At 39.6% G+C, this 23,289-nt stretch overlaps 2 protein-coding genes across 3 annotated transcripts; one reads left to right on the forward strand and one right to left on the reverse strand.

Moving 5' to 3' along the window:
* Nucleotides 1–12: 12 nt before the first annotated feature.
* On the forward strand, nucleotides 13–18,966 carry LOC137985536 (tetratricopeptide repeat protein 28-like). Of its 2 annotated transcripts, none has more exons than XM_068833156.1 (14): nucleotides 13–175; nucleotides 1,425–1,634; nucleotides 1,761–1,944; nucleotides 5,691–8,344; nucleotides 8,918–9,146; nucleotides 9,925–10,028; nucleotides 10,445–10,694; nucleotides 10,866–10,957; nucleotides 11,342–11,543; nucleotides 14,164–14,210; nucleotides 14,297–14,347; nucleotides 15,729–15,805; nucleotides 17,496–17,574; nucleotides 18,449–18,966. In XM_068833156.1, the coding sequence occupies exons 1-14, from the start codon at nucleotides 167–169 to the stop codon at nucleotides 18,734–18,736; spliced, it is 4,476 nt and encodes a 1,491-aa protein (XP_068689257.1). In that variant the 5' UTR covers nucleotides 13–166; the 3' UTR covers nucleotides 18,737–18,966. The 2 variants fall into 2 exon arrangements, with proteins under 2 accessions (XP_068689257.1, XP_068689262.1); XM_068833161.1 differs by lacking the exon at nucleotides 13–175 and adding an exon at nucleotides 334–493.
* A 727-nt stretch (nucleotides 18,967–19,693) lies between these two features.
* LOC137985558 (calumenin-A-like) lies at nucleotides 19,694–22,690 on the reverse strand. The gene is made up of 3 exons (XM_068833180.1): nucleotides 22,148–22,690; nucleotides 20,923–21,098; nucleotides 19,694–20,163 (listed from the first exon to the last, which is right to left on the reverse strand). Exons 1-3 carry the CDS (start codon nucleotides 22,598–22,600, stop codon nucleotides 19,833–19,835), a joined length of 960 nt encoding a protein of 319 aa, XP_068689281.1. The 5' UTR covers nucleotides 22,601–22,690; the 3' UTR covers nucleotides 19,694–19,832.
* Between the last annotated feature and the right edge of the window lie 599 nt (nucleotides 22,691–23,289).

Consider the following 23,289-nt stretch of genomic DNA (forward strand, 5'->3'; position numbering starts at 1 on the left):
GGGTTGCTAAGCAAAACAAAAAGTCAAAATGGCCGATCGATTTTAAGAAGCCACCAGTCTATGAAATGATTATATGATTCTTGGTGGTAGTGCAAGCTTGTTCCTCAATGGGATGTTTTAATTAATTAAGTGCTTTTGAAATTTGGTGGGAGTTAAGGACAGAGATATGGAACAGGTAAGCTAAGATTTTGTTTCCAAAGCTACAACAAGTTGCAAAATCAGTGGAGACATTATTATTCCACTAACACCACAACTGTGGTGGGGGTTGCACAACAGAGCGAGGCTCCAAATTAAGTGCGCTTTTTTTACCCTCCCAACCATGATATTCCACAGAAGACAGACCACAACACCGGGAACCACATCCTACTCTTTGCGACAAGTGTGCGGGTTCTTTTACGTCCCACAGGATTATGAACATTGAAGGGTTGTGAGACGGGACCTCCGGCTTATCGTCCTTATCCGAGAAGACTGGAGAGTCTAACCATTTGCAGATGTAATTACAAAGGCAGCACTTTCTCCTCAGTTATTTAAAGACCCTGTGTGTTGGTCCGGCCGGAGTTGAACTCACGACCTCCCGCGTGACATCCTGGTGCTCAACCAACTGAGCCACCGGTGCGCACCTTCTTGGGGCGTTATTAATTTACCTATTATCTCCCACACTGCAGCCCCCCTCCCCCCTTATCAATCTTGCTAGCAATACAAGAAATTCCATTTTTAAGAATGGAAATAAACGTTATTATTATATTATTACAGTCAACATTGACAGGGGGAGAGGGAGTGGGGGAGGTGGAAAAGGTAGATACCATCGGTATTGGTCGCTAGAAAAGCGAAATCTTGCAACTCGTTGTAGCTAGCAAGATGTTCTGCACATCCCATGCATTCATTAAGTTAATATTGTGTGTACATGTTCCCACTTCCCACCGTTAATGTCATTTATGGAATTAACTTCTGGGACAATTGTGGGCTCTTTCTTGCCTTGTAGCGGCACCTTTATGACCAGATTGTAATCTCTTGGCTGTTTTATTTGAAACATGGATAACTCTGCTGAAATTTTTTACCTTTGAGCATGTTTGAATTTCTTCAAATACCGGCTAGGAGAAAAAAGATCCATAAAAAATCTTCGAAAATTAAAGAATCTATGAAATATCTGCAACAATGTTCAGCTGCTGCGAAAACTACTTTCAACAATTCCTGAGGAAAATTTAAGGAACTTGCCATGATCCTAAAAAAGTTCTCAAAGTTAGCAAATCATGCAGCAAGAAAGTTAAAAGATCCCCAAAGGTCTCGACAAGACTGTTGACATCTTTTCATTTGGAGAGGGCTAGTCTAACTTTCAATAATTTCATCTGCAGTTTTGCAGGGAATGACTCTGCTTCCTTGCCCCTGACACATAAGTCTTAACAATTTTATTCCTTGTTTTTCAGTTCAATATTCTTTGTGCCAAAGGCGACAGAGCTTTCAAAAATGATGAGTTTCTTCAAGCCATTAGCTTTTACAGTAGTGCCTTGAGCCTTTGCTCTTATGACGAAGACGTCCTTGGCTGCAGGTCGGTAGTTTATGCTAAGTTAGGAATGTATAACGAGTCCAAGAAAGATGCAGACAGCCTCATCAGTGTAATTCCACAAAAGCCAAAAGTAAGTGAGATAAATTTTGAAGTACCTAAGTAGTGATTAGTATGTGTAATTCTAAGTGAAGGATCCAAAACCAAGAAAATAATCATTACTCAACTGAAAAGTTTTATTAATTTTTTTTTTTATCAGGGACATTTCCTAAGAGCTGTTGCCCTTGAAAACCTAGGAAATTACAGTGAATGTTTAAGATCTTATCTCAAAGCTTATGAGCTGGACAAAGCTCATCCCACGCAGCTGCTTTTAAGTATCATTCAAGTAGTTGGATGCATTTGTCAAATGTCAGAGTCAGAGGAATTGCCTCTCTCGGTTCAAGGTGAGATTACTGTCTAAAAGGGTTATTGGTCACAGTCTTTTTTAGTGGCTGAGTGATCGTAGGTTGGTTGTCAAGGAAAGAGGAAAAGCAGTGAGAGTACCGGGAAGAAACCTCTAGGAGCTGAGAGTATTGACTGGAACCACCTACCTGTGACGCCAATTCTGGGAATCAAACCCAGGGCACATTGATGGGAGGTGAGAGCTCTCACCTCTGCGCCCCCCCTGCTCCCAAAAAGGGCACTGAATATTAGTCCCTTTGCTACTTTTCCAGTCAGCGAGTCAGTGCTTATCATCAAATGGGTTAATCATCAAATGGCAAAAAATATTAACAGTTGATACAACATCAAGGGTTTTTTCGGGCCAGTGTAACATCTGAGTTAGTCATCGTGTGTTTTCTGCTGGTTACCCAAGAAGCCTCACCTTGTTGAGTTTCCCAGAGAACAGGATTGTGCATGGAACTTCACTGTAATGGACACAATGCCTTACTGTCAAACATCACCTTTTGGATGTCATTCCGTGCTGTTTAGAGAGAAAAGTGTGAAACAGTAAAACTTAAATTGTACAGGGGATCGAGATAAGAGATCTAACCAACTGGGGTTAATTGCCAAGTTACATGATTGTATATGCTCATCTGCATTTGTTAGTGCATTTGTAGATTGCTTTTATGTCGGCAATAAAGTTTTCCTTTTCACTATAAAAATTTGATTTATCAAACTAGTTGATAATTAACACCTATTCACTGAAGTGGAGGTGGCTAGTGGTGGATATTCACCACCAGCCACCGGCACTTATATGAATAGTTGTTTTAGTATATACTAAACAGTGAGATAATATGACACAAAAAGATGATTTTAACTCATTTATTGCTGCAAAGATTACAACATTTTTAGGTGCAAATTCTGCATGGATTGCTCGGAGGTGAATGGCAAAGGATATCCGGAGTATGAGTAGCCAATATCAGCGGGCGTGTTCAACGCTATCCACTGTTTTAGTAATATACTAAAAGAAATTAACAACTGTAATTTTGAGCATCAGCCCTTCATCAGAGTGAATTGCAATTAGATGAAGGGCTCTAAAATCTTTCTAATCAGGTGGTAAAATTGCTTGTGAAGTAAAAAATATCTTTTGCATACTTTAACCCATTGACTCCCAGGGGTTCCCCATTGTCGAGTAAAATCGTCTAGCATTAGACAGAGTAAAATACTAAGTATTGCCGGTTTCGGCCGGTTTGGACGTCAAAGGGTTAAAGACCTTTCAAAATGATGAAAAATGGTGTTTTTTATTTTGGAATATCTTCTTTCGTTCCAGAGATAATTTAAGTTTTTGTTCAAAAATTGATGACGTCAAATTGTAACTGAGTGTACCCATGACTGCCATAAAAGGATGGGAAAGGAAAGGAAAGGAACTTTATTTCTAAGTGTCTAGTTGTTCTTGCGCTGGTGCACTAATTGGGGACACTGCAACGGAAATTAACATTTAACACAAATCAAGTCAAATCACAAAATTGAGAATATCCCCAAAAATATTGGATGAGTGTTGTTCAAACTTGGAAGCGGTAATCCAGGGATGTATATAATAGCCAGGAGCAGGGGAAAATACCTGGCCGTCAGGGTGATTTCCCGGCCGGAAATAGATTTGTACATGTACAATATTTAAGATAAATAGCTTCAATCTGCTTTCTTGTAAATTTCTTTGGTCAAACGTTATTTCATTTTTTTGCTGTTTGGACTTGTTAGCTGAAGAAACAAGATCGTTAACACCCCATTTCACGATCAATCGTGTGTTTGGCAAAAAAGCCCATTAGTCAGCAGTATTTGTACTTTGTGTACTTGAAACAGTGTAAATGCAGTTGTGTATTTCAACCATGTTGGCCAACAACATGCAAGCTGAAATGTCAGCAGGAAAAAGGAGGAAAGGAGATTCTGAAGTTCTTGGTATAAAGAGTCATCAAATCTGTTGTATCTACTTCTCAAAACTCTTTCTGACCGAGTGAAAATTCGGAAGAAATCGCTATAACTACAACATAATCGGCGTGAGACAGGGAGAGCATGTTTTCAAACAAAGGGACATTTTTACATGTAAAAGGAAACAAGAATTTAGGCTGAAAACTTAGAACAAAAACAGTGAATTTTTTGTTGATAAGAACATCATGAATAGCCTTGAATTTACCTCCTAAAATCAAGGAAAATGCATTCCAGAGAGTGTAAATTTCAGAATTTTCCATGGGAACATATCCCTGGAACCTCTTAATAGGAACACGAGATAGTTGTGTCCTGCAATTAAGTACCTGCCTGTTAAGTGTACATGTCAAGTAAAGAAACAAAGTTATACTCTCATACTTGGCTGCTGGGTCTATTTGACGCGGGATTGATTTTGTCATTTATTGTCATAATAAGGCATATTCACTCTCAGTAAGCTTATACAGAGATGTAAAGCATTATTGACAGCACATACATACATGTGCATTTGATTCTGACCATCTTCCTGTACTTATCTGTTCAAATCGGAGATATTTGGTTTATTGCAGGTAGGGACTGGAAACACAATCGTTGCTATGGCAACATCTTATTGGGTGTCACTTTGTGCCTTATCTGATGTACATTACTGGTGCCAAGTTTGAACAACACCAATCCAATATTTTCTGAGGTATTCTTAAATATTTTGGGATTTAGTACAGTTTGTGATGTCGTCAATTTTTCAACAAAAACTTGAATATCTCAGAAACAAGAGGAGATATTCCAAAATAGAAAACACCATTCTTCATCATTTGTAAAGGTCTTTAAAATAAGCAAAAGATATTGGTTACTAATCATAGGCACTTTAATTTAAGTTACATGTACAAGTTACGTACCTTTATTAGGTCATTTAAGGACGTTTGCGCCCAAAATGTTCCCACATACAGATTTTTTTAAAACTTGCCACGTAGAAAGGTAATGATCTACGTTTGCCAAAAAGGCACAAAAATTGGGGGGTCACCATGCTCATTTTCGAGACCATGAGGTGCACTTTTAGAAGCTTGCGTTATTTTAAGACGATCTTAGCTTACAACTGTCAGCAATAAAAAAGCTACATTTATTTAGTGAAATTTAGATATAACTAAAGTAGCCTTTGCAGCTGATGTCTTTTTCTGAGGTGAAATAGACCTTGAAAAACGATACATATTAGTCTTACAAAGAAAACTTCAGTCGCACGAGAGCATAAAAGGCAAAATATTTGTAACTTCTCATGCACAGATTTTTTTTGTTTTTTGTTAAAATGGACAAATTCAGAAAAGGAAGTGATCTATGGAAAGAAAAATAGGGGTCACCGAGCATTCAAGAGTATCAGAGTAAAATCGCTGCGAAGTTCTCAAAGCGATGGTATATTCGCACTGTCACGTCATTGCGTGACATTTCCGAGAAGACCTGGGTGTACAGCTATCCCATGATGCCACACGCTTTCACATTCCATTCTTGTGGAAAATGTTTGCGCCTTAAGCATCATGTTTACCTTCGTAGTCTGCGATGCATGACGTGTGCGTGACATGCTCGAAAAAATGCGCAGTAGCAATGGGCGCGACAAAAATATAAAACCAAGTTTTTATGTTTTATTCCCCACTGATCAATGAAACACTACAATTTATTTAGAACCCCTTAATTTTTACCGTCAACTCTATTATTATTACTGATTGAGCTGGATGATGACACTGATTGCCTTTGACTTTTTTAATTTCCTTCACTTTGATGCCAATGAATTTGATTATTTCAGATGATGATTGTTTTAAGTTCAACAAGTTCATTCAAGTTGGAAAAAGGCTGCTTGAAACTCACAACTACCATGTCTGTATTGATGTAATCTCAACTGCATTAAAAGCCCACTATGGGTGGCATGCAGACCTTCTTATACACTCAAAACAAAGCATGGAAGACAAGAATCAAATTTCCAAGGAAAGAACAAGTGAGAGTACTGGAAGTCTTGACATTGTTTGTGATGAAATGGAATCATCTGTTTCTGATCAGGCCTTTGGATTTTCATCCATTGATCACAGAAACCACAAAAATGAGGAAGAAGGGAAGGATATAGTGGACAATGGCAGAAAAAGGGGGATGATGACAGCCTTGCTTCTGTTGACTGAAACTCATTTCTCTCTGTATCAGTACATTGATGCCCTGGCACTTTGCAAACAGTGTTTGGCAATGGCTCTAGATTTCACGGACAAGGAATTTGAAATTAAATCCTATGTGAAATTAGCAAATATCTATCACAGACTTGCACAGTACACCCAGGCTATTTCTTACAATGGCAAACTTCTTGCAGTTGGAAGAGATCTTCAAAAATGTGACAAGGAAGGAAAGAAAGAATATTGGAACAGTGATCTTGAACGTAGGGCAGTGTGGAATTTATCTGCGGCTTATAAGCTTATGGGTGACTTTGAAAATGCCTTGCATTATGCCCAAGAATACATAGAACTTTTGAAGTGTGTTGATGAAGAGAACCTAGTAACCACAGCATATTCAAATCTTGGTGAACTAGAACTCTTACAAGGCAACTATGAAAAAGCCTTGCAATGTCATCAGACAGAACTGCAACTTTGTAAGAAGCTAAAGGATCGGCAAGGAGCTGCTTATGCTTATGGTAGCATTGGCATGGTATATGCCCATTTGAAAAGCTTTAAATTGGCAGCTGTCAATCATGAACAACACCTGAGGCTTGCACAGAGTTTGGATGATAAAATGTCAGAGCTAATTGCCCTAAAAAATTATGGTTGCATGCATAGACTGATGGGAAATTACAATGAAGCGCTTAACCATTTTGAACGTCATCTGCATTTAGTAAAGGTGAACAAGATGGATGATTTACTTTGCAAGGCATACAGTCTTATTGGTGCATGTTACAAGGAATTGCATCAGCTTCACCATGCACAGTATTATTATGAAACAAGTTTAAGACTGGCTTTAGAACAAAATGATTTGGAAGAGGAGCTTGAGGGTTGCCTTGCTCTCGCACAAATTTCAGCATCAATGAGAAATTTTGAAACAAGTAGTCATTACTTCAACAAGGCCATTCCAGTTCTGGAAGAGAAGCTGTTGTCAAAATATGGGAGAAGTTTAATTTACCAAGATCCTTTGCTTGAAAAGCTAGACCAGTGCTACAAAGATTTGCAAGAGGTATTAACTGAAATGAATCTACAAGAGGAAGCTTTGGAAATTGCAGAACATTGTAGGTCAAGAATTCTTGTAAACATTTTGAGACATGAAAGGATTTTAAACCCGAAGGAGGCGTGCCCATCTGAGCCACTAGTGCCACCTTACTCAGCAAATGACATGGTGGACGTCCTTAGTCAACAGCAGGCATCTATATTGTTCTTTTCCACGATTCCCTCTGGATTCCTTTTATGGATGCTTTCACCAGGAAAAGGCATCGTAAAATGTCACCGGCACATTTGCTGTGAGCATTACAGTTTTGCTGACAAGATAAGATTGTGTATAGAAGAAATTCACAGTAGCTGTCAGGAAAGCTACAACTGTGATCATCTAGCTTTGCCACCTGATGTAACAAACAATCCTCATGACACACCAAATGAAGAGAAGACTCAAAGGTCGTGTTTATCATGTGAGTTTTTACGCAATTCCAAACTAACACCTCTACAAAAGCTGTATCGTCTTCTTTTGGTTCCAGTGGAGAATGAGCTCAAAGAGTTAGCTTTGAATAACGCAAATGACCTCATTGTTATTCCTGATCTAGAGGTAAATTTAGTGCCATTTCCATGCTTACAGGATCAAGATGGTCAGTACTTGCACGAGGTGTTCACTGTTCGCATTCTTCCTTGTATTAGATTATTGCAACGGCAAATCAAATTGTTGCAAGATTCATCCAGTGCTGGAGACAAAGCTGCTACGTCTACAGAGATTCTTGTACAGGGAAATCCTCACATCTCAAGTGTAGATTTGTATGGAAAAATATGGAGTCCACCAAACCAGTCAGATCTAGCAGAGGTGGAAGTCAACACAATTGCAGCACTCTTAGGAGTGGACCCTGTTAGTGGTTCCTTAGCAACCAAGGACCATTTTCTTAAGGCATTGCCAAATGCATCTGTTGTTCACTTGGTAACCTATGGAAGCTGGTCTGATTCGTGCATAGCGCTATCTCCTGAAGCTTATTGCCACAGTAACCATCCACCTCCGGAGGCCTTTGTTGTCACAATCTCTGACATTGCCATGCTAAAAATATCTGCAAAGGTTGTGGTGATGAATGCTTGTTGCGGGTGTGCACACCACTATTGCCAGCTGAAATCTGCAAACTTCAACTTGGCGTTGGCTCTCCTGGCTGCTGGTGCTCAATCTGTGATTTTGCCACTTTGGTCTGCTCCTCAGACCGCACTCCTAAACTTGTTTTGCCAGTTCTACTCAGGATTAGAAATGGTATGTTCCTCATATTGTATACGTATCACATAATAATAAACTCAGAAAACAAAAGAATAAAAAATTGTGAAATAGCAGGCTTCAACGTAATTCACACAGAAAAAATGATGCCGACATGTTCATTTCATGGTGCTGCTGCTGCTGCATAATTAATATGATGTGACATACATGTAAAAGGTGATTATGGGCACGCATGTAAATAAACATTCATGGAAAAATTTTAAAACACCACAATGTTTGGCACATCAGTAAAATATTCCTATCAAGCACTGCCTTGAGGTAGAGAGTATTTTCCTGTTTCAAGTGATTTCTTAGAGTCAGTAGATCCTGAGAAAATGATTTTTTTAGAACGGATTTTTACAAGCGGTTCATGAATTTCTTTTATTTTTCGGTGTGGGTTATCTGCTAGTGCAAGTAATCTGTTGAAACTTTTTTCTTGTTCTTGCAAAAAATGACTGATGCAGGTAATCTACCGCACAGGTAAGCGGCTGGAAATTACAGTATATCTTCACCAATTCACTACTGATCTTCCTTAATTTCCCATTACTGTTTTATGATTTTTTTTCTTTTTAGGGTCAAACTGTGAGTGAATCTCTCAGAGGAGCATTGACACAAGTTAGAGGTGTTGAAGGGATGTCATCTCCAGACTTCTGGGCATCATTTGTTCATGTTGGATTTGATACGACAGTAAATTTTATGAAGTTGCGTCATGAGATCTTTCATAGGGAACTGGATCAAGCAGTGCAAACATCCTCTCAGGAAAGGTTTCCTTTTGTCACAGCCGAAACTCTGGACAGAAAAGGTCAGCACCTGACTCATACATTTGGACATTTCAAGTAGTGAAACCTCTCCTTGCCATATTTCAATGAGGGGGTACTGATTTCACTTTTTTATGCAGAGCAAGGTTGACAAGCTGGCCACAAAATAACGAAGTTTATTTGAGTGTCAAGTGTATTTTAGCACTCAGGAGGCACTATAAATTGGGGACACTGTTAACATTGAAATCAAAGCAAATTAACTCAAATCAAATCAAATGTTGGTTTTTGACAAGAGGGAGGAGAGGGGAAAGCCGAAGTACATGTAACCAGGGAAAAATCTCTCAAAGCAGAGAAGAGACCCAACAAGCTCAATCCACAGGTGATGCCAATTCTGTAAATGGAACCCGGCCTCATTGGTAGAAGGTGAGGTGTGGAGGCAGTGTGGCCCAGGTAATGGTAATGGGCGGTTGCTTTGAGATCCAGAGATCCCGAGCTCAAGACCTGTTCTGACCACTCGTTGAATTTGTTCCTGGTAGTCCCTGGTTCATCCTTTTTGGCCACACTTGTAAATAGCCAACTGGTTTGCCTCTGACCAGTTGGAATTCCTATTTTTGTTGTTGTTCTGTTCTGTTGTTTTGTTGATTATACTTCATTGGCCCTGAAAAGCATCTATGTGGAGGGGTCAATTAAGTATGTATATTAAGTATCAGTATGTACTGCTGTCACTGCTGCCAATAGGCAATGTTTTGTTCTTGTATGCAACTATAGGCAATGTTATGTTTCTTTTATGAAACTACACCTCAATTTTTTTACTTATTTTAGTGCCATCTGTGGAAATCAAGATAAAGTCGTTTCAAGAGATGCTGACTCATTTGTTGTTCCAACACAGCTCTTTGCCTCATGTGCTGCCAGCTCTCAAGGATGTTGTAAGACACCACCCTAAATAGATTGTTGCCTAGTTAGTCTGCACCTTAGAAAGATAAATTTCTCATCCGTTCCACCGACTAATATACCTAAATCCATGGAACTCGTTACCTTTTATTTTGCATAGTACATGTATTACTTCAAGTCAAAACATTTAAACCTGCCTTCATGCCATTTTTCCTGGGTATCTTGCTGACCGCTCCTTTAATTTGTTACTGGTAGTCCGTGGTTCAGCTTCTCGGCTGCCGTTGAAAATAGCCAACTGGTTTGCCTTCGGCTGGTTGCGATTCTTAAGCTTGCTGTTTTGTTCTGTTGTGTCATTGATGTCGTTTCGTTAGCCCTGAAAAGCTCCTATGGGGAGTGGCCAATTATGTACATGATTGTATGTATGTATGTACTAGTTCTCTTTCTTTTCTAGGTGCAGTTGGCACATCAGATGCTTTTGTCGTATCAGCACCCTGAGCTTCTATCAACGGAGGACTTTACTATGTGTGCACAGTTGAGCTCAATCGTGTTAGAGGCACCCGGCGCCAGAGAATTCCTCAACTTTTTAGGATTTGACTTTCAAAAAGATGGCGCCTACGACAGGGATCCATTTGTAGTTTTCCCACATTGGGATCCCGACGGCCTTCTGTTTATGGCTTCACAAGCCCTGCCAGCTGTTTGCGGTACGATTGACGTGAATTTAGCCTGAATTTGAATCTGTTACCCAGGTTTCGGGAAGAAGAGAGCTTGGAAACAAGTTGCCTATGGCATAGCTAAGGCAGTGTCTCGTGGTATTGGTTGAAAAGTCTTGTGGAAATAGTTTCAAATATTGATTTTTTGTTTGTCTTTTATAGATTTTCTCAAAGTGGCCTCCAGTGGCGGTTACACTTTGGCTAAAGTCGTTAAAAACTTGACGAAAAACACCATGGAGAAGGTCAAACAATTTGTAAGTTTCGCCGTGGATATTTGCATCTAATTCGTGACGGAAAAGAAATGTTTATAGAAGAGAGGAACTGTTCTCTAAGAACGTGATATCCCGCTATTCTCCGCGTAAAGCCTACAAAAATAACGGTTCATTTAAAAGGCCTTTTGAGATCCTCTAAACAAATCTGAGAACAAGATCTCTTTTGATAAAATAAGGGCGCAGTATATTATTAAAGTCGAAAAAACTTGAAAAGGAGGCTGACATGCATCGTGATATGAAAAAAGGGGGCTTCCGTTGTTGACGCGGATTTTGATTAGTTTGGACTAGTTTAGTTTCTTTATTACTTTATCTGCGGACGTTTTAAGACTGTACCACTGAACCACGTGTTTTTGTCTTTTTATCTAGCTGAGCCTGAGTTGCCGTTATCCCGAAAGAATCATGAAAACAAGTGATTTTGTACTTCGTTCGCTGTGGTACAAGCCTGAACACCAACGCTTCTTGGCTTCTCTCGGCTTTTATGAAATTGGGCAGTCATTACTATTCAACAAAACTGAGGAAAATCGAGTGCTGTTGAAATCCACTCTGCTACTTGTATCAACCATGCTTGGTAAGTTGCTAATCGTAATGATCTTTAATAATAATAAATTTAGCGCTTGGACACAGAAATCAAATCAACTCATATCAAATCGAAGGTTGGCTTTTGAGGAGGGGGGTAAACCGGAGTACCCTCTCTACCCTCTACCCTCTACTCTGCCTCTAGGAGCAGAGTAGAGAACCAACAAACTCAACCCCCCGGCCACATGGGTGGGAGGCGAATGCTCTCACTACCGCGTAGTACGGCCTTGTCTTACCTGAGACGTATAGATCACGTATAAATGGTTTGCGTTTTTTTTTTCGATAAAGCTCCGGTTACATCAACCGTTATCTGCCGCTATTTGAGACGATGCGCTGTAGATAAGCCTGTATTATGTTATTGTTTTAATTGTATCTTAGCGAATGCTATCCCATTATAAGTCAATTTACATTTTTTTATGAAAATTGATTGTGAAAAACCCTACTGGGAAAATTAAAGTGCTACTATGAACAAAAAAACAAGTTCTGTTTTTTCTTCGGATTTTGAAAGTGTGATTGCTCAGCACTTGACTGGCAAAATTTTAAGCTTTGATTTTTATCCAAAGGCTATTTACTTTGAGTGTAAATTTTGGATTTCACCATTACTCACGTTCAAAACTGACCGATTGGACCTCAGAGGGTTGGATCTAGGGAAAAGGGACGTCATTTACTCACTAGCTTAAAATTTCAGCGTGTAAACGCACCTTATTATATATGCAAAACACGAGTTCAAAAGTCTGAAAGCCCGAAACTCCCGTGCTGCATATTAATTTAATTCAGCAGTGTACACACGCATTGCATTCTTAAACTATTGAGTCATTTTCTCCTCGGTCCAGCTCTCTCAAGATTTTAAAGTTAGTAATGGCGGACCATTAAACAGGAAAATTCCAGTTAAAACAAACAGGTGTCTTTTTTAAATCATGGCTTAAAACTTCGTTCAGTTACTGTTTAATTAACATAGTTTTGAAATCCAAAGAAAAAAATATTTTTTGGTCATAGTAGCACTTTAATAAAACGCATAGACCCGTATCACTCAACGTCCAAACAAAAGATTTTGCCTATCTAACCTCTCATTCAGTGTGAGGCTGGACGGGCAAAGACAATGCAAAGACAAAGCCTTTATTCCCCACGGACTCCAAAATGGCCCCCGAGTGATAAGGGTGAATCGTAGTGTATTGTATTGTACTGTTTTGTATTGAAAAGAAAAATGCGTGCCACCAAGACCTCTTTCTTTTTAATTTCGAGAAGTGTTCTTCCTTATGAAGACCTTAAATAAAAGTCAACAATTGTCAAGCAATTCTGCACTGAATTGCCACCTCCCATGCAGAAAATTTAAGGAAATTCTTTCCTCGTATCGAGAATCATTGCCATTTTTGACTGGAGCGAGCGAGACGTGTCTTGTCGAAAACTTACGCATAAGCATTTATAGTTCGTGTCTTCTCTAGGACTCGAGAGCAGTTATACAAAGAACTTCACATGTTATTTTGAGACGTGGACAAAACGAAGTCCCTATAAAAACCCTGTTCTTTGAAAGACACATCAGGGTCTTTAAATAACTGAGGAGAAGGTGCTGCCTTTGTAACTACATCTGCAAATGGTTAGACTTTCATGTCTTCTCGGATAAGGACGATAAGCCGGAGGTCCCGTCTCATGAACTCTATGGGACGTTAAAGATCCCACACACTATTCGAAAAGAGTAGGACACGGAGTTGCCGGTGTTGTGGTCTGACCTTTCCAGCACGTGGTCGGCTTGGCAGGATTAGCTTGAAGGGCTTCTGTGTGAATGAGACCACAATTGTGTATAACAGCCAGAAGTCAGGCTACTTAGCCAAGTTCTGGATTTCGATTACAAATTACAAAGAGTAGTGTTGTGACTATACTTTTCTTTCTATGTTAATGTTATGTAAATAGTGTGAATGTTATGTAAATAGTTATGTAAATATATGTAAATAGTGTGAAATAAATGAACCATGAACCATGAACCATGTAGGACACGGAGTTGCCGGTGTTGTGGTCTGACCTTTCCAGCAAGTGGTCGGTCTGGCAGGATTAGCTTGAAGGGCTTCTGTGTGAATGAGACCAATACTGTGTATGACAGCCAGAAGTCAGGCTACTTAGCCAAGTGCTGGAGCCTCGCTCAAACACCACTAAAATAAGACAAAAACGCCTATTTTGTGCTGTATATATGATCAGCTCGCGTCTTTTGTAAGTCTCGTCGTGAGCTGATCAAGGGGAGCGTCTATCTCCACTAATTCCTTGAGTCAGCCCTTTCCCGAGCAGTGAGTAAATTTATTTTTAGGAACAGGTTTTTCCCACGAAAAGTATCCTATTTCCCTTGACACTGTGATAGCTCTGTTTGATTGGCTTTTGCAACAGGGGGTGTGCTTAATCTCCCAAGGGAGGCGTTTTATAAATAAATGTATCCGGGAAAGGGTTGACTGCTAGGCCAAGTAAAGGAGATAGAGACTTCCCTTGATGAGCGCAAGTCACCACTGAAGCATTTAGAGAAGCATTGTACAGAGGACAACCCAAAAAAATATCTCGTGACTTTCAGCAAATTTTTGTTCCTGAGTTCGTACTGTCACTCACAAATATTTTTCTCTTCGCATTTGTAGATTATATCGAAAAAGGAAAAACAGGGCCATCATCTTCAGTTCATCAGGTATTTAAAGAAGCTTGAGCTAAATTCGAATAGTTAAACTGAGGTACTCCTTTAACTTGATTTCGTGGTGTTTTTTTTTTTTGCAGAGTCGGCGCTCCACAGGCAAAACTTTCCGCGCCAAATTGGCTTCCAAACAGGTCAGTATTTGGCCTTGACTTCTGGATTAAAAGGCGAACGCGAAAACGAGCCTTGCGCAAGTAAAGTCCCGAGCAAAGGTCTTCAACATCCGTTCTTTTTTGTTGAACAGCGATGTTGAAACCATGTGCTGCGCCCTTTCAACCGTGTTGAAACATGTTGACTCGAAGTTGAGTTGATGTTGAATGAGTTTAAATGCGTTTAAACTTTACTTCAACAACCATTCAACATTTCTTTTGTTTTCGCGAATGCTGAATGAAGTTGAAGACTTTTGCCTCCCTCTTTCAATATTTCAGGCTTCTCTCCGCAGTTGCTTAAATTGCGTTCGTAACTGCGAGGATCATAGCTTCACTCGACTCTTTCAACATTGTTGGGTATGAGCGTGCGCACTATTCGGTCCCTCAATGACGTATCGTGTCCGTATCTATGGTAACAACGGCGACTGCAGCCTGGGACTGAATACAAGGCCTCTCGGGAGCTTTGTTGAATCAAATGTTGATAATGTGTTGAAAACGTTTTCCCTCCTCAGCAATCAACATCGTTCAATGTCACTCAACAAAATCATACGGAATTTGAAGCCGTTTGTGCGGGCATTAACTGAACTTTTTTACGCCTTAATTAGACTATTTTTGCTGCGGGAAAATACCCGCAAGGGAGAAGCTCTCCTTGCTCTTTTATGGACAATTTAAGCAATTGCCTCGAATTAGAGACACTAAAAAAATTCAGGTGACCTCGAACGGGATTCGAATCCGTGACCTCTGCGACGTCGGTGCAATGCTGTACCAACTGAGCTATGAAGCAGGTGAATTTGTCGCGCCCATGTGTTCCCGTGAAAGGACTCGGTGAATGAATTGAAGTGCCGGCTGTAGACATAAGGGAGAAGCAGTCCTCGCACTTGTCTTGGAAAATAGAGCGGTTTTCAAATGATTGTCGAAAACCGAAACAAAAGTAATTACTTTGGCCAATCAAAAAGGACGGAGACAATCCGGTAAAGCAATCAAAACTCGAAGTAATTACACATAGCCGACACAAAGCGCGGGAAAATGTGCACACGGGAGCCACGATTGGTATTGGTTTCACCATAGCCTCTCCATGGTTTCACTCTGATTAGTTAAAAAAATGGCGCGAGAACTTCGAACCAATCATTGAGTGAAGTAATCATAAACCAAAGCAATTTGCTAATTACTTTCGACACTCAATTGGAAACCGCTCTACATGTTAATTAAATTACCTTAGAAAAGCTACACCACTGAATCTTTGTTTTACGTTTTTGAAATTGGTGTTCATTTTAAAGATAATTACCATGCAGAGAATTCTTTGTTCCCTTAAAAGAGTTTGGTTTACTTGAATTGAAATATTTCTTTTCCATGAAATTTGTCTTAGATAATCATCAATACGCCATGGATGTCTAAAGGAGCGAATAACGACGAAAACGAAGTAAAGATGGCCCTCGCCAGAGAGTGAGTTTGCCGCGATGTAGTGTTTATTATTTACTACAGTAAAAACCCTGATAAAAGAGCAAGTGGATGAAGAACCTCCAGGTTGAAATTTGGTTTAAAAGAACGCCATATACATTGGAATCAATTTAGCCTGATAAATTCAACTGGTTCTTATATTAAGGAAATACTGGGTACCAGTTGGATTAAAAATTACTGGGTCGGGATAACCATGTCATTCTAAAATCAATTTTCTTTATTGGAATTTCTTGTGCTCTTTGTCCTTTAATTTTTATAGCACAGTGAAAGTGAAACACAGCAAAAAATCTCTGCAAAATAACAAATGTATACAAATGTATGAATTAAATTGTTTTTCTTGACAATACTGTTGTGCAACCAAAGAATAAATAAAGCAGTGTCAGTTGTGCAATACTAAAGTGTGTAATTTTCAGACAGAATTTAAGAACATGTTAAGAACAGCTTGAGGCTGATCTTTCACTAAGTACCCAATATATAAGAGCGGTATCAGCCTGAAACTGAAAAACGTAGGTTCTTTTATGCGGGTTTTTACTGTAAGTTTAAAACTCGGAGACAGTGCGGTCGAGCGGTTGGGATGCTTGCAGACTCATTCTCGAGACTGGTATTACGATAATCGTATAGTATCAACCGCCGTTGAATATGCGATTATCATTATTCACTGACAGTTGAACATTTTTCTTTTAAAACACAACCCAGACATCCGGAATCGGAACTCGAACCTACGATTATTAGCTCCCCTGTCACCTCTCCTAACCACTAAACCACCGAATCGCCATTTGCTTAGACGAAATTTTTAAACACAATAATTTAACTTATTTTTCGTAAGACCGGGCTGTAAACGTGCGATAACACTCACTAACAAATTGTTTCAGACAACTAACGAGAAAGGTCCGGCCACACTTAAAACAAAGTTAACCATTTTGAAATCATCGCTTAAGCTTAATCATTCATGAATTATAGTAATCCTATTCTAGATGCCAGGAAACAAACATTAACTTTGAAACTTTGTAACTTGTTCATCGTGGTCCAGTTTATGATTATCATATATTCAACGCTGGGTGATATTATATGATTGTCGTAATTCCACTCTCGAGAACATGTTGTGCCTTGAGATCCGGGGATCCCGAGGTCAAGACACGTTCTGACTACTGGTTGAATTTGTTCCTGGTAGTCCCTGGTTCAACTTCTCAGCTGTACTCCTAAATAGCCAACTAGCTTGCCTCCGGCCAGTTGGGATTCTTAACAGTTGTTGTTAAATGTTGTGTTCTGTCGTGATTGTGTTTCATTGGCCATGGGGAGTGGTCAATATATGTAACTCCATGACCAAAACCGTTAAGTCTAAACGACAGATCTCTGCAAGACCTGGATCAGTAAATTCACCTCAATTCAGTTTACGTAGACAGCAGGCTGATAACGACTGCAAAACGATGAGGAAAAGAGCAAATACTGTTCACAATGGTCAAAGGAAATATATTTGAATAAAATTTCTGTTGGGAAATAAGTTTTCGTTGGTAACAAAAATAAAATGATGATGGATCGTTACAAAGAAAAAACATAGCCAAGCTTTTCGTTTTGTCTTTGTTGTTTGCAAACTTTGGTAGAAAGTTAACTAATAACTTTGTTTCTTACTTTGATGCTTGTTTAAATTTATTACTCGGTTCATCTGTGTTTTTAGGCTGGAAGGTATCAACAAGGAGTTTGCAGGTCACGTTACAAGATCGAACTATTGGCATGCTCGATTACTGCGGGCTCAGGTACGTATGACCATACCTTGCAAAGATATTCTACTTTTGATTGAAGTTGAAAATTGATCATGAATCAAGGTAACCTTCAGGCAACAATCTCGACCCCAGAGCTCTTCTCTTGACTGAGGGAGAGAAGAGCTCTGGGGAACCCTGAAACAAATGGTCTTCTCATTGGTTTTTGTGAAGAACAATCAAGAGCGTCTCTAATTGGTGCATTCATGTTAGCACGAGGAGTGAGCAGGCGCCGTAAGGTTCAAATAGCCATTTTTTGGCTATAAGAACTCTACGGCGCATGTTCTCGTACATAGAGATTCCCAGAGCCTTGGGTCGATCCGAGGCTCTGGTGACGAGAATGCCGTCAGACAACAGCAAGCAAAATTAGCAATTTAATTCCTGCGCAAAAAGGTATGCTAAAATTTCTTTTAGCTGAGGTCCCTTTTATTGACAAAGAGATGTGCGAAAAAAAGAAAAGACCCGAAAATGGCCAGATTCCAGTGTTTATAATTAATTGTTGGAAAAACAATCGTAAAACGGTGAGAGCTGGTATAGGTATTATCTTTTTAGGAGCGCGAAAATTGCCTATTGTTGTATGACAGTGCCCTAAAGATTTTTTGACAAGCCGGGGCTTCGCCAAACCGTTTAACATACCACGACAACCTTAAGTTTTGGTCGCACTTGTCCCAGGATTAGCACTTGATAACCTGTTTCTCTTTGTGTTAAAAATTCTGTTCCGTGTGCTTAGCTTGTAGCCTCGCACGCAGACACTCTACACTCTACATTCACGCGTTCCTCTCCCACGAGCTTGTGGGGGAGAAACGCGTGACGAAGCCCTAAGAGTGTCTACGTGGGAGGCAACTTAGCTTGACGTCCATTGAACTTTCAGTCCGCTCCTGGTTCCAAATTGCCATTAATTGGCGCCAAAACTTTGGACAAGCCTACCGGGAGATCGCAGGCCGCGGTAAAAGCGGGAAAAGTCAAGGTAAATGGTGGCCTAACGGCATCCTGCACCCGGCGACCTGTGGAGGAGGAACCGAAGCTGTCGATCAACGACACCAGAGAGAGGCGCAATGAAATCTACAGGATTTATGCTCAGCGGTTTGATGATATTGCCATGCACAAACGACAGAAGATTCGCCAGTTACTGGTGCCACTGACTACCGATCATAGATAAAATTTCTGGGTACAGAATTGGCTCGTTCATAATTACATTACTGAAAATTTGATCATAGAAGAAAGGGCTGTAAGTTAAAGTGCAGAAGTACTGTCATTTTTGAAAAGAAAATTGTATGAAATAAAGGAGCGGATTTTAAAATTGTTACCGTCTTTTTTGTCAAGGTGAAATCACAAGCTATTAGATTAAAACGATTACCTCTTATGCTGTAATCATAAGGAGGAGCAACATGCTTAGACTTGTGGTATTTTGTCTATTGTCCTAACGAAAGGTAAAAATGAACAAAACGCTTCTGCGCTTTCGCATATAAGTGCGAACCAGGCTTTGCTTCAGTTACAGTTACTACAGATAAGAATTTTATAAATTTTTACGCCCCTATGGTGTATCTGAATTCATCGTTGTCCTCTTTTTATTTGCCTGACATCGCACTAAAAGTATCGACAAAATGCTCATGCTCAGCATCCACATGTCAAAGGAAAAATTAAAACAAGCGGTATATTATACCTCAACACTGCACATCTAAGAAATCAGAGCTCGGGTCGGACGTGCAATCAAGTAATCGTAGATGAGGGTGGGAAAACAAGAGTCCTTTTTGCAGGCGTAGTAAATTGAACGTTCGTTTTTATTCGAGTAGACTAACCTGTATCCGGCTTATATCGCAGTACCGCGCTTTAAGAGCGCAGCACGGTACGACGTAACCCCTTGGTTCAAATCATTTATATAGGAAATAACATATTTCGAGTGCAATTTGGAATAAATATAAACACGAGTAAAAAATCATGTGATTACTTAGTAGTATTAATGAGAAAATTTCGAGATGACATTTTTAGCAGAAGCAAGGCACGCGTATCACGCAATCACGTGAAAATTGCGTCATTCAGGGATCGCATTTGATTGGCTATCTGTGTTCTTTTTTTAATCATTTAACAATCAGAATGCTTGGTTTGTTACCCCTTTTTGGACTGCACTTCGTTACTTGAAAAGTGCATTTCTCTCAACCAATCAAAACTGAGTAATGTTTCCATGCATATTATTAACACAAATAACAGCTATTCAAAACATTCCTAAGTGAACTGTTTTAAAAGACTCCTTTTGATTACAGCTCCACGTGTGGTTTAACTTTTCTCAAAGTACGACCGTGATCAGTTGCTTGACTACCAACAAACAAATTCCAGTGAAGTAAAATTTCGTCCACGGAGAGAAATCCGTCAGCGTTCTCATCAGTGCCATCCATGAGATGCGCTGTTTCGTCTTGGCTGTCATGAACGCTTTCAGGTAGCACCCAGGCCCTTGCTTCCTCCCGGTCCATTTTGCCGTCTTTGTTTTTGTCAAAGCGGCTATGAAAGTCTTCGCGCTGTCGTGTGACCCAGGCTGGAGGCTCTTTAGCATCATGATACTGGCCAAGGAATTCATCAACAGTTATTACCCTGTAAGATAAAAGCAAGTTAGGCAATGCCGTTAACGGATATATCGGGGAATTTCCCGTGAATTACTTATTCGGCTGCGATTGGAGCGGTTTGATTTGATTGATTGAAAAATTCCATCTTGTTGCCTTGGCAATGCGAAGAACGCGATGGCTAGAAACGGACACTACTGCAAAATGTTTTAAAGATGCAGTTATGTATGTTGATTTTACTGAAGTGATTGTGTTCGTGAAAACAAAATCGAAACAAAACGTCGTCTCGTCATTGACAAGGCAGCGTTCGCCGGATTGTCAAAGAGGTTCATCGGGCTAGAATAGGCCTTTTTTCGATAGATTAAAATTCAGCTTGATAGTGAGGCAGTAGTGAGGACAAAGACAAAGCAAAGTGGGTGATATGTAAATATTTTTCACATTCATTCCAACGTGTTTCTATTGTTTTTGTCCTCACTGCCTCACTATCAAGCTGAATATTTGATACACAAATACACAAATCATGAAAAAAGACAAGCTAAGGGGACAAGTCAACATTTTAAAGAATCATACATGTCCAATACACCGACATAATGAGATTGTAATGAGATTCCTGGTACGTCACAATAGACATCACAAAGTGTCACAAAGTGTCCCGCACTTTATGTCTCGCAAAACTGTTACTACTTTTTTAAGGATTAAGGTTGGGGGACACTTTGTGATGTCTATTGTGAAGTGCTATGAATCTCATTATGTCGGTGTCTTGGACAACCCTAGACGAAACCTGTCTTACCAGTCTCCATTTTGGTCGACATCTTCAATGACTTCATCCAAAGCAATATCTTCCATCTTCTTATTCTCCTCTGGATGTTCAAAGTCTACATACTCGTCCCTGTTCATTTTCCCGTTCTTGTCCGCATCGGCGATGTGGAATTTGTATTGCTTTTTACGAATTTGACGACGTAAGTTCTATGTGAAGAGAAAAAGATCATCATTATCATTTGTTTTAGGCCCAGTCCACAGGAGCAATTTGGCATCTCATTTTTAAACCTGCATAATGCAGGTTTTAAAAATGAGCTGCCAAATTGCTCACGTGGACCTACAATCAACCAATTATAATATAAATACTGTGTAAAATACTAATGTCCTAAGTTAAAACGATGTAACAGTATAATATGAAGTTCCAAACATGGGGACCTCTGTCAGGGTCGGCCAGGAAGGGATGGGGGGGGGGGGGGGTTTAGTGGTATACCAGTACACCCGAAAAAAATTCGCCAAAATACCCAAAAACACCCAAAATTCATCCAAATATGCCCAAAATTAATGGAAGCATTGTTTACTGTATGCCTGAAATTCAAAGAAAGTGAAACCGAATACCCGTATTTAAGCTGCAATATACACCTTATTCCAAAATGGTCGCCATTTAAATATTCTTTTGTTTTTATTCAAATTAGCCCTTGATGCCTCGTTCTAATAAGCTTGAAATTCAAAAGAATATTTTATCTTGTACGAGGCAACAAGGTCAATATGTATGCGCATAAATCAGCGGCCACTTTGGACTAAGGTGTATACAGTATACCCGATTTAAAAAGCCCCTGTATGCCAACGCTGCTCTATGCTGAAGAGAATGTCTACCAACTTCTGATTCAACTCCACTGATTACCATCTAGGAAATTTTGAAACAGGTTCTGGATTTTCTCCTCAAATTTCTTTATGCAGATGAACCGGAAAGGTTTTAATTCAAGAATTTACACACTCATCCACGAGGAGAAAACACTTTCAGTTGATCCTTTAACAAGTTCTCCAAGCTACTTTTGTAATGACATAGAGAGATTAGTAAGGAGAACTTCAGTGTGGATATAGGGCTTAAAGGGTTAACTGACTCACGTAAGTAGTATGTGTTAAAACCCTAAACGTGTAAAACAGAAATAATGATGAAAGAAAGAAGGAAAGAAAACAGAGATATTAGTATTTTAATTCAATTTGAGTAATACAGGTTAAACGTCCTGAAGACTTACATGATCTTTTGGCAGTTTTTCAGGATTTTCCCATACTCCATACTCCGATTTAGCATATTCGTCCCAAGAAATCTCTCCATCTCCGTCTCTGTCTTCTTTTGCGATCCTCTTGTCCACATCCTCGTACATGAATGCCTTTCTCTGCTTCTCTATCCATACAGTAAGTTCATCAGGTGATACTAGACTGTCTTTGTTGGTGTCGATCATTTTCGTAACAATCGTTTTGAGCCTTCGTTTGGATTCTACGGGTGTCAGATGCTCGAATTCTTCAGCTTCGGGGCCGAGGAAGGCTTCGTGATCATATCGCACGTCGTGTTCTTGATTTGCTCCGAAGTGTTCATGTTTATGAAAATTATCTTGATGCGGCTTAACCTCAGCAAAAACAAGCGAATAAAAACTCAGTTGGGCTAAAAATCCCACAATGAACGACAATGCTATATTGAAACCTTTCATTGTTCAAAACCCCGGCGATAAGAAAAGAAAGAATGAACCTTAAAATCTCTCTCGACTGTATAGAAAAATGTGAATTTCTTGCTAATGGTTCACATTTATCCTCGTTATTAATTAGAAGTTTAAGTGTTAACGTGCTATTGGACTGTGAAAGAAACCAATCATTTTACGCCATGAATTTCAGTTTATCCCAGCTGTGTAATCAGCGCATTACATTATTTCAGTATTTTGCTCACTCTTCCAATAAAGAAATGAGAAACACAACCGCCTGGTTGCCTGAAATGACGTGTCGTGTTTTAATTAGGAAATTTCATTTCTTTTCAAGGCAAACTGCATGGGTCATTTTCCATTCACGCCATTAGTGTAACAGGCGCGACGGCCTCCTTAGGACTGGAACTGCTTCCGAATACGTCGTGTTAATGATTTTAGCCCCACTTTTCGTCTTTCCTTACAAGAGAGAACTTATGATTCCTTATTGAATATGCATCAAAATGTACTATTTATGGAGACCGAGGAGAACTCTCTAGCAGGAGTATCATATCATTCTAGAGTCCCGAAAAGTGGCATCACGTGTCAGTTCTGTTCACATTTAAAACGGCTTTGTTCCAACAAGAGTCCATTATCCAAGAGTAAGAATCTGCTATCAGGTTTGCACCCATGGGCGTCAGAAATGTGCCTTATGATATAAACAC

This window comes from Montipora foliosa, chromosome 2, assembly GCF_036669935.1.
Source record: "Montipora foliosa isolate CH-2021 chromosome 2, ASM3666993v2, whole genome shotgun sequence".
Taxonomy (NCBI): Eukaryota; Metazoa; Cnidaria; class Anthozoa; order Scleractinia; family Acroporidae; genus Montipora; species Montipora foliosa.

What these genes read in the sequence shown, in the direction of transcription:
- LOC137985558 (XM_068833180.1), bottom strand. Translation starts at nt 22,600, where the DNA reads ATGAAAGGTTTCAATATAGCATTGTCGTTCATTGTGGGATTTTTAGCC. An exon ending in AAAAACTGCCAAAAGATCAT is followed by an intron (nt 21,099 to 22,147) that starts GTAAGTCTTCAG and finishes CTCTTCACATAG; the next exon opens with AACTTACGTCGTCAAATTCG. An exon ending in GTCGACCAAAATGGAGACTG is followed by an intron (nt 20,164 to 20,922) that starts GTAAGACAGGTT and finishes TTTATCTTACAG; the next exon opens with GGTAATAACTGTTGATGAAT.
- LOC137985536 (XM_068833156.1), top strand. An exon ending in TGCCAGCTCTCAAGGATGTT is followed by an intron (nt 10,029 to 10,444) that starts GTAAGACACCAC and finishes TTTCTTTTCTAG; the next exon opens with GTGCAGTTGGCACATCAGAT. An exon ending in CATCATCTTCAGTTCATCAG is followed by an intron (nt 14,211 to 14,296) that starts GTATTTAAAGAA and finishes TTTTTTTTGCAG; the next exon opens with AGTCGGCGCTCCACAGGCAA.